The following is an 11278-nucleotide window of genomic DNA, read 5'->3' on the forward strand; positions in this document are numbered from 1 at the left end:
ATATTGTTATTACTGTTGTATTAGTTTTAATACAAATACATATTATATGAAGGTCTATATATATATGTATGTGAAAAGTTTTTGTTAATAATTTTATGTTACAGCCCAAAAATATTATCTTTTTACTAAATGCGTCATTTTAAAAATATCAGTTTGTTTTAATTGTTCTTTTTTGTTATTGTTGCTGTTCAATAATTTATTTATTATTTTGTTCTTTTTTGTCTTTTTTTCTAATCAGCAGAGCAGATGTCAGTGCCAACTATTGAAATGTTGTGCTTTTATATTTTGTAGTGTTATTACGTGATCTTAATCATCTAGTTTTGGAGGTTTCTGACAGGTACTGTTCAGACTTATTCAGATGATTCAGTTTTAAAAAGAAAGAAAACACGTTTGGCAAGTCTATCCATATTTGTTGTTAAAGGTTTACAAGAGGTAAGTAGAATTACTGAACTGCAATTCCTAAACTGGAACTGAGCAATTTGCATGAAAATATTTTCGTTTTGTTTTCTAAAGGTTTATTTTGAAGCGTATTACAGGAAGTTGGTGTTCACATTGCGGTACTTTTGAGAGCTGGATGCGGCGGCAGCAGCATGCTTGGTCAGTGAATCACATGTCTGCACCGTCCCCGTTATCCGCTGGTATAAATAAGAGCAGCAGCGAGCCTGGGGCAGCTTCGGACGAGCTGGAGTCTCAGGAAACAAACAGAGGTGAGTCAGAGGAGCTTTGCTTTTTGCAGGTCGGTGTTTTTGTGTGCAGACTGTGGTGGTTACATTTTTATATAAGCTATAACATATTTAAACAAAACACAACAGACCTCGTTTGCATTTTTGCAGGTTTTGCAGAGAAAAACGTCAGACTGTAAAAATCACTTCTAACTTATTAATTTAAACCATGTCGTGTTATTCCCTTTCATGCGGTCGTGCTGACTGAAGGTGATTGCTGTTTAAATTGCTTACTCATGGGTGTGACCTCCATCTCTGGATCAAAACAACTGGATTAGGGGGGATGACGTCCCGCTGTGGTTTACTTCAATAACACGCTTCAGCATTTTACGCAGTGCTTGGTGCGTAAATAATAATAAAAACGTGAAACTAAATTATAAATCTGTAATCACATGCATGTTTGCAGGTTTTAAAATGTTAAACTATTAAAGCATTGCTGGATCTTTATCATTATTGTTACATTTTCTGGTTTAGAAATAGAAATAGCCCTGACTCCTTCATGCCTATAGGACAGTTAAGTCCTATGGGTGAAGAAGTCCCCAAACACTTTAAATAATGAGGCCAGTGTCCCATTTTTGAAAGATTAGTCCATTTTTTTTCTTCTTATTTAAGCACCAGGAAAGTCATTAATGGGGGGACAGAAGCAAAAGGAGCAAATCCATCAGGCAAGATCTTTTAGAAATACCTGGGTAATTTCACTGTCACTGTAACACTAGTTTAATAAAGAAATAGTAGAATAAAATGAAAGAAATTTAATTAAATCATTGCACAATATTAAACATTATAAGTGAAATGTGCGAATAGTTGTGCAGCAGTATACTGTAGGGCATAAATACAAAGTTATGGTAGTGTAAGCTACTTTAGAATATAAAGTGTAATTTGTATGAGATAAATGTTACAATAACAAAATGCAAAAAAGAAAATTAGCAAGACATTTTGTATTTTTCTGATTTTATAAACATAAACTACAACATCAGACAAACACATTTGTTGTGTTCTCGATGCTTAAAGTGGCCGAGGTTTGCTTTAAAAATGAACAAAATTACTCTTCAGCAGCCAAGATTTCATTTCTCAGTACTAAATGTCTTTTAATAGTAATCTAAGTGTCAAATAAAATATTTACAACGGTAAATAAATACTTCCAGAAAATAAAGGTGACGTGTGGGAGACTGAGCAGATGTTGATGTCATACTGGTAATGCTGAACTTTCTAGAGGAACATCTGGAGAGGAGGAGTGTTGGTATTTCAGTTGTGTAACCAGGATCCTTGCAGCTGTTGTTCAGCAAATAACACAACTGGGCCTGTGCATTGTTAATACTTTTTATTTGCTGTGCTTTTCATGTCAGCATTGCTCATTCTTTCCCCTCACTGAACGTCTGGCCTTACTCGTTCGTTTTTTCTCTCATTACAAAAGGCTGGATTGGAAATAGTGTTTACAAACCTTCTAGTTCCGGGCATGCTCTAATTAAGCAAGACGTTTAGTATTATGTGGATGATGACCTCACTGTGTTTGCTGTATGTTTACAAACTCAGAAAGTTCATATAAGCAGCAGAAAGTGGGACATTTTTTCTGCTCCCAGGTGGACGTCCAGTCCAGCCCTGCTGGATTTAGAACAGCTGATGACATTTTGCAGTTTTTGAAGGACTGAAAAAAATATCCAGGAAGGTTACATCAGCGCTGATTTAAGACTATACTGCGTACTGTAACAAGAACACAGACAATGGACACAAAAAAATCTAAATTGAAACTATTTTAAGATGGCATAAACCTTTTCTGATTAGTAATTATTAATTCGCTGTGGGCATTTAATCATATAGTGCAAGCAGACCCAAAAAGTTTCCAAAGATAGAGAGCTTTCATACTGATTCTGGGGAAGAGTGTGTGAGCTGATCTGCAGGTCATCTTAAATATTCTTATTTGACTGAACCCATGCAGAGTCATGGGTATGAATGGCCCTCTTTCAGTGGGATGATTGAATACATTCAGTAGGAGAGGGTTGAATAAATAAAGGGAACAGGAAATATAAACAGATCAACTACCAAACAATGAAAAAGTTCTTGACGGTTTTTGGGGTGTTGCAGCAGATTTGTATGCATACTGTACTCTGCTTGTTTCCATAGAAACAGGAGGAGATTGTGGGCGAGCGACTGCAAACAAAAACACACTGTAGAAGATGAGCAAGACACTCCTAAGACCTGTGCTTTTATACTGGGTGTGCAAACGCTTTGCTTCACCTGAAGTACCTGGTGCTTGCAGTGTGTCTGCATGAAGACACACTCATTAAGAACAGAACTAGAGGGGTAAATGCGTCGTTGGCTGAATCTTATTTCCAGCAGTTTAGAAGAAAGAAAAAGATGTTCATCTTGTCTCAACATGACAGATTTGCCCATTCACAAATCTTGTGGAAGACATTGGCTATCCTCTACATTTCCAGATTTTTGGAAACCAACGAATCCTTCCTTAAATGTTTTCAGTATACTTTCCTATTAAACAATGTCTGCTTTTTATGTGATCAGTTAGCTCTTTAAGCCTGAAAGCATCTGCGTAGCTACCCTTTTGCTCAATCAAAACTCTAAATCAGGGTGAAGAGCTTCATAAGAGTCTTGAAAAATTCTTAGTCGTAATTCTGCCAAATTTGATCCACAGCAAAAGCTACGTCCGGTTTAATCACCATAGAAATGGGCAGCCTTTCCACTGTGTGCGCCAAGTTCTGCAAACAAAACAAAAATAGCCTTTAAAAAAAGTCTTCTAAGTAGATTTTTTCCTTTCTGTTATGTTTTGTGTCAAGTAAGCATGCGCATTATCTAATGGTGTGTAATTGTGTAAGTGTGTAATTTTGGTTATTATGGATGGTTAAACACTGAGCTAATCCTGATAAAGACTAATCTCCAGAAGGCTCCAGAAAAAACAGCAAAATGAATCAGCAAAGTTCAGCTAGACTGCTGCATGTGGCCATGTGTTTTTAGACAAAATAAGGATTATTGCTGACTGCAGAAATAATCAGCAGAGATTAGACTCCCACATGGGAGATATTATTTATGCTGCTTGGGGAAAAGCTGCACAGAGAGGAGAGAAGCCTGGTCCAACTGACTGATGAACTTCTCTGTCTTTGTCCGCCTCATGTCAGCGTGAGCGGGGGGTCATACACCACAGACATCCTCTGCTGAATATGTCATTGTTGGGTGAACGGGCAGCTGACCAAGCACATGTCAGAGAAGAAATGGGTAAATAGAGAAAGAGCCTGCTGTTCTATTATATAATGCCTCTGAAAGGCACTTTGGTCATTGCCGCAGGAGAACGCTGATCTGAACTCATAACATCCTTTAATGATTGAAACTGGGGACGAATAAGATGTTCATCAGTTTGAATTATTTAGTCTTATTGATTGGTTATTTTTAGCTGTTGCCATGTAAGGGCACAAAACCGCTGAGCAAACGTGATGATTTTTTACTGCGTAGCTCCCCACCTGCTTTTTCTCCAGCTTCCATCGCCCTCTGGTGGAGATAAGAAGTCTGTGCAATGACATTTTTCACAGTCCAGAGTCAGTTTGGACTGAAAGTGTGTTTGATTTACATTCCAGGTCTTTGGCATCATATTCACATCATTACCTGCTGGCCCTGCAAGAGTCAGAGAGGATGCTAATGATGATGATGATGATGAAGAGGAAAGGCTCGAAAGAGTCTTTGGCCTTGGTGGCTCTTCTGGTGGCCTCAGCCAGCTGTATCCTTCCTCCGACAAAAGAAGATCTTAATCGTAAGTTTGCAGGGTGTGGAAAAAAGGGTTTAAAGGGCCAGTTCACACAAAAGGATTGATCTGATGACGTTAACAACTTGGTAGTTGCGGCAGTAATGTTAGGGTTATCTAGATAAATAGCTTTTAATAGGGCAACAGATTTCTTGTCATGGTATTCCACTAATAGGAATCTTCCATTAGTGCTATAAAACTAAAGGTATTGAAGATGATGTCATTTTTTTCAAGCATATTTGTTAAAGTTGAGTCAAAGAGCAGCATAAAAGATTAAAAAAATAGGTAAATGAAATAGATAAACAAACAAAGGTGTTAACAATAACCAATAAAAGGCCCCTCAATTAGGCCTGGATATTTAGTATTCATGCAGATCTCCTTGTCTGTCAAATTTCTGTGATTTGTGCAATGCCAAGAGCTTGTAATATGCATGCATTACTGTTATGGAGGTCCGTGTTGTGTCTAGACACAGGGTAGTTGATATTCTATCTGCATGAGCACATTTGTGGTCTGTTAGTCTGCCCTTCAAATGTCTTTTGGTTCCTCCAGGGTGATAAAATACTCTGCAGCTGGGACTCTACAGACTCTGGAGTCTGTGGATGACAGACAGGGTGCTGAGGTTAATTTAATGACTAAATTCTAAATTTATTATTAAAAGATAATGCATAAATGTCCAGGTCTGTGTTACATTTGTGCTGTGATTCTACATACCGGACCCCTTAGGATATGTAGAATAAAATAATCGCCTGAGCAGAAGTTGAAGTGAGCAGAACAAACAGAACAGACGTCATGTAATATCAGTAACATTCAAGGCCACTTTATGGAAGTTAACATTTTCTGCGTGTTGTTTGTGGTTTACAGAGATTTCCATTCAGGGAGAAAAGTATCTGGACAGACAAATTGAAAATGCCATCAACGGAGTGAAGGAAATGAAGAGTGTGATGCAGAAATCTTCAGAGGAGCACAAGAGGTTTTTGGATGATCTGGAGAAAACCGAGCAGAAGAAAGAGGTAGCACTAATATTAAGCACTATATGTTTTAACAGTACCTTTGTTGGCGATGCTCTAGGGAAATAAGTGAAGTAAAGATGTCTAGTGATTTGGGTTTTTTGGGCCACAACACACAGAAAAGTAATTTTTTAATGTTCCAGAGGTTTAGACTTTGTTTTTAAATGTTTAACAGCGAGAAAGTGTTCTCTTTTTTTCACTTAAATCTGTCCGTGCTGCAGATAAGAACATATTTCCTGAGAGAATTTACTCTAAACTGACGATTCTCACATTTAACACAAAAGGACGAGATAATTATTACCAAAGATGGGGCCAGAATAAAGTTGGATGTTTTAATGTATAGGAAGCGATGCGTACAGCTCAGGAGATGGAGGCCAAGCTGGAGAAGGAGGAGGAGGTTTGTAACGAGACCATGAAGGCTCTGTGGGAGGAGTGCAAGCCTTGTCTGAAGAACACCTGTGTGAAATACTACTCCCGAACCTGCAGCAGTGGATCTGGACTGGTGGGACGTCAGGTCAGACACTAAAGGAGATACAACACTGTGCATATTTCATCCTTTCCCCTTCATCATTCTTCTTCTCTCCCCTGAAATATTAAGCCATGAAAGACATTTTAAGTTTGATTTGAAATGATACCTGCTCCTTCGGTCTGCAGCTGGAGGAGGTTCTGAATAGAACATCTCCTTTCTCCATCTGGATCAATGGAGAGAAGATCGACATCCTGGAGCAAGAAGGACAACGGCAGAACAGAGAGTTCAAGAACCTGGAGGAAAAATACACAGAGATGGCCGACGGCGTGGACAACATATTCACAGATAGCATGAAGGTACGGTTTACCTTTGCTTGTTTATGTGCAGAATAAATCTTTAAGCACCACTTCCTCTTTGAACAAGTATACAGCAAACACACTCACTCACTACATCAGTACCAGCATCAGCTCGGTCTCTGTATTTGTTGTTTTCAGGTGGCCGATTATGTGCACTACAGCCCTCCTGTGATCTATTTGCCTAACTTCCTATCGCCGTACGCTCGCCGCGGCAGAAGCATCCGCTCTCTGTTCCACGATCCTTTCCACGGCTTCCAGAACTTGTTCTCCCCTATGATGGGAATGAGCCGGAACTTCTTCAGTTCCATGGGCTCCATGATGGACATGGACAGCGACACTATTCCCAATGATGGTCTGTTTTTCTGTCGGGTTCAATGTTTTTATTCAGAAAGTATCTAGAGAGCTATCGGCTGCAGAATCACACATGCTGTAAACTCAAAAACCCCTCGTTTTAATGAAAGTAATGTGTGCTGAGAGCTTTTAAGTCTAACTACAGACTGTCTATAAAATGTGGACGTCGCTTGTGGACCCTTAAGTTGCATTCTTTGTAATGACCAGCAGGGGGGGTTCAACTCATCTGGTTGCAAAAGGTAGTCAGGGTATATAGAAGCCTTTAGTGACTATATATCCACCATTTACTTGATCTTTGATCTCAGTGAACAGGTTCGTGATCAGACTATAGTCTCAAGTAATAGCTTGAGACCATAAACATAAAATTGTATTAATGCCATTAGAGTACCGTTTAGTCTGTGATTTTAGTATGTTGTTAGCCGTTTTTTTTGTCAAAATGATGATATAATTGAAAATGCATAATTAAGGTTTTGTGGCTATAACTTAGATGTAATATATACCTGTGCAGCTGTAAACGGCATTGCTGCATTGGCTAGTAAATAACTTACTAGGTAATAATTGGTTTAGCTTAAATAAAAAGCAAATCTCCTCTGGTTTCTGTGGAGTCACATGACCAATAGTGACATTCAGACAAGAAAAATTAAATTCGTGTGCAGAGGCACATCACTGTTGGGTTTTATTTTCACATGAAACATTCATAACGCGCGTTTGTGTCATTCGCACAGATGGTAACGAAAATGAGGACGTGATCATCACCAAACCTTACGGTAACGGCAGGATGACCTGCAGAGAGATCCGTCGCAACTCAGCCGGCTGCTTCAAGTTCCGCGACGAGTGTCAGAAGTGCAAAGAAATCCAGCACATTGGTAAGATGGTGTCTCGTTCATTGACTAAAACCTTTTATTACCCCTGTTAACATGGACACAGGAGTAAAAATAGTTAAGATGGAGCATATGGGAAATATTACCAAAATAAATTAAAACATCATCCTTCATTATTTTAAAAAAAATAATAATATAAGAAGCCATTTAACAGCTATGAGGGCCTCTTCAAACTGCCTTTCATCCAAATTCGACTGGCAGGAAGCCAGGCACTGAGACCTGAATAATGATCCAGGGATGTCTTGATTAGAGCAGCACAATTAATATTTATAGAGAGTGTAATTTAATCATGTGATCTCTTCCTTTGTGTTGATGATGCTATTGTTACTCTTCCATTAAACGGCAGGACAGAACTGGGCTCTGACACAAAAGCATCTATTTATAGACTCTTGGAAAATACAAAGAGCTTTGTTTTGTTTTTGCGCACAGAGGGATCCATCAGCTAGTTGATTTGAACTAGCTATAAATTATAGTTTCAATTTTAAACAATGAAAAGCAGCTGGAACTCTTCGTTTCCCTGTTTTTCATTTTTAAATCAGTGGCATAATATCAAGGCTCTATGTACGGTTGTCCTAACTAAAATACTCCGGTCTGGACAGAAGTAACGGTCTGCAGTGTCTCTTATTCTTGTAATTCAGGTGTTTTTCAGTCCCATTGCTACATTGTATAAAGTAAAACAGTTAGTCATGCAGTCTGTGAATGAACGGCTCATTCTAAAGACCTCATTCAATTTATGAGTGTGGTGCTATTATTGGATGCCACTACTGCAACAAATCAGTTCGGGAAATGACTTTGCCACCAGATTTTTCATGATCAACTGTAGGTGGTAATAATGCAAAGTGGAAGAGTTTAGGAACCAAAGCAACAAAGCAACCACAAAGTTATAGAACAGGGTCGCTAATTGCTGAGGCAAATAAGGCAGAGCTCCAATCCTCCTCTGGCATCAATATCAGCACATAAACTGTGCATCCGGAGCTTCGTAGCATGAGTTTCCATGACCAAGCAGCTCCTTTAGGTGTTTGTCTTTGTGGCATATCTGAGATTGCAATCCTACATCTGTACATTCAAGTTTTGTTGGTCTCAGAGGATGAATAACCGTGACCTGTTAAGGAGTTTTACCACAACCAGCAGGTTGAACTTTTTGCCTTATGTTGAAATATGGTAGTAACTGTTGCAATAGTGAGGGTAAGAAACGTCATGTAGCTCAATTGTTTGGACAAAATTAGCTACATGTATTTCAAACATTTAAAAGAATAAAGAATGTATGTATGGGCATTCAGCAAAAAAAAAAAAAAAAAAATCCGATGCATTATTGTCTGAATATAAGTAACTCAAATTTATGCTCAAAAAGAAGCAGGAAGACATAAACTACCCCTCTTTCCTGTCTAATAAATGATAGCAATATTCATCCAACTTACCAGTGACCTACCACTGGCCCATATGCACATACAAGTGCATTCATACCTACACATTATGTGCAGTCTTGCATATATATAATAGTCACAGCTGCTAAATATCAGCGGGTCTGCTTGCCTATAGCATAACTGCAGACTATTCTGAAATTGAAACATGTATGTGTGACAACGCTTTGGAGTTAATGCCTTAGAGATGACTCACTCCCCATCTTGTGTGTAGTACTTGTGAGGATAAGTTTGCCTTTCTTCCTCAATTACAGCAAGCACAGAGTAGTATTTTATTTCATTGTTTACTTTACTTTTAAAAGACTTTTTGGAAAGTAGAAGGTAGAAACAGATGTGCCAAACTAGGAGACTGCATTAGTGGTTGAATTTTTTAAAAAAAAGAGGGGGTGGGGTCAGCATTTATCTAATTAATTTAAGCCTGATGTAGCAGTTAAGTGATTTTCCAACTTTACTCAAGCTCCACGATGATGTTTTTCCCTCACAGACTGCTCCGGGAAGAAACCTCTGGAGGGCCCCCTGAAGGAGGAGCTGGAGGAGGCTCTGGCCTTGGCCAAGCGTTTCACCCAGCAGTACAACTCCCTCCTGAAGAGGTTCGAAGAGCAGATGCTCAACACCACCTCCATCTTGGATTTGTTCAACAGTCAGTTCGGCTGGGTGTCTTCTCTCGCGAACAACACCAGCGACGGCATCTTCAGTGTTCAGGCGGTAAGTACTGTTGCTTCATTTGACCTTAATTTAAAATATGCAATATTATGGTTGTAATTTGTTATCTAGATATAGTTATGATTTTCAACACTTCTGTTTTTAATCACCTGAAAAACTTGTGTTAGGTGTCTAAGTACCAGTATCTGCCCACAGCTATTACAAGACAAAGAAAAACACCAAATCCTGCAAAATTATCCAACTTCTGAAAGATCCAGAAACGATTTTTCTCTTTATCATCAGTCATTTTAATCATTTGTTTCAGCTGCAACTTACAGAAACCCCCTGAAAAGCTAAAACCCCCACCTCCTTATGCTACAGGTGATGTGCAAGGACTCTGAGAAGAAGGTTGATGGGGAGGAGGAGCCTGGAGAAACCAAAGTGAGCGTGAAGCTCTTCGACTCACCATCCATGAACTTCACCGTGCCGGGCGAAATCCCCTGGAACGACCCCAAGTTCTCTGAGGTGGTAGCTCAGGAAGCTCTGGATCGCTACAAGGAAACCAGTGTGTGAGTGTCAGAGAGGACTGCAGCAGGCTGAAAATCATCAATTAAAGGATTATTTAAAAATGTTAGGAAGAGGACTAGGATTCAAAAAGATTGATTTTATTCATTTCCTTTTTCCTGACCCAGCACTGCTACTTTGACTTGTTGTGACATTGATTTAATGCCCTCCGTGACAGTTAACAGCCTGTGGATAAGAGTTCACAGATCAGTGATAGATTCTGATCTCCATCTCTGTTGTTTCTTCTTCCACAGTGTCGTCAAATAAACTGGATTTACTCCTGAACCTGCATCGTCTTCTGACCACAGAATGTTCTGGATTCATCAAAACACACCTGAAACCCTGACGCTAACCTAATGTTCCTCTTCAAGTCCTGCTTTTGCAAACGACACAGTTTAACCTCAGAGGTTTATATTGTTACATTAGTCCTGCTGTAAGAGAAGATATTTAGTAGATAACAGCTCCGCTCATGTGTATAGTACTTCCAACAAATGCCCTTGTATTACAGGCAACATGGGGGGGGGGTGGGCACTAGGCGACGTTTTTTTTGTGCAGTTTTATTTTTGTGGAATTTGAAATGTATTGTTTTTGCATTCAGCCGCAGTCACACGTGATTAAAAAGATTGTTTTTCCATTAAAGATTGTACCAACTTTTGAATGGTTGCAAAGATTTGAAGAAAACTGGAGCACTGAAGTAACTTTAATGGCTTGATCATTACTTTTGCAGAGCTCAGATACTTCCTGTATCGAGTTGATGAAAGCGATTTATTGGCTTTAATTAAAATCGTCGACCAAAGCTGGGAAGTTCAGGATTGCTTTGAGCCGCTCAGTAAAACAGCCTAGAAATGAAGCAATATGTAGAAACTGAATAAAACCTGCTCTAACCTATTCCACTTCCCTGTCTACTCTTATTCTGAGTTTGTGTTTTACTTATAAGAAATTGATCAATGGCTCCGGTGAACAGACTACAACAAACTACCTCACAGGTCAAAGTTGAACTAAACCAGATAATTAACAAAAAGTCTGCTTTTATATTTTTTGGAGTAACTGGGGTGGTGTAATGCTTCAGTGCTTAGCATTGTGTTCCTGTGGATGTAAGAGTGTGAATGGTTTCTGCGAT

At 39.0% G+C, this 11278-nt stretch overlaps 1 protein-coding gene across 1 annotated transcript; it reads left to right on the top strand.

Annotated features, from left to right (window-relative positions):
* The first annotated feature begins 579 nt into the window (after positions 1-579).
* On the top strand, positions 580-11046 carry clu (clusterin). Its single transcript, XM_040017247.1, has 10 exons — positions 580-707; positions 4304-4476; positions 5329-5477; positions 5818-5988; positions 6129-6299; positions 6438-6651; positions 7376-7516; positions 9437-9657; positions 9976-10163; positions 10413-11046. Exons 2-10 carry the CDS (start codon positions 4359-4361, stop codon positions 10423-10425), a joined length of 1386 nt encoding a protein of 461 aa, XP_039873181.1. The 5' UTR covers positions 580-707; positions 4304-4358; the 3' UTR covers positions 10426-11046.
* The last annotated feature ends 232 nt before the right edge of the window (positions 11047-11278 follow it).

Source organism: Simochromis diagramma, unplaced genomic scaffold (assembly GCF_900408965.1).
Source record: "Simochromis diagramma unplaced genomic scaffold, fSimDia1.1 OVJJ01000802.1, whole genome shotgun sequence".
NCBI classification, from domain to species: domain Eukaryota; kingdom Metazoa; phylum Chordata; class Actinopteri; order Cichliformes; family Cichlidae; genus Simochromis; species Simochromis diagramma.

Coding starts and splice junctions, on each gene's coding strand:
- clu (XM_040017247.1), top strand. CDS start 4,359: ATGCTAATGATGATGATGATGATGAAGAGGAAAGGCTCGAAAGAGTCT. Junction 5,478..5,817: donor AAACCGAGCAGAAGAAAGAG/GTAGCACTAATA, acceptor TTTAATGTATAG/GAAGCGATGCGTACAGCTCA. Junction 6,652..7,375: donor CGACACTATTCCCAATGATG/GTCTGTTTTTCT, acceptor TCATTCGCACAG/ATGGTAACGAAAATGAGGAC.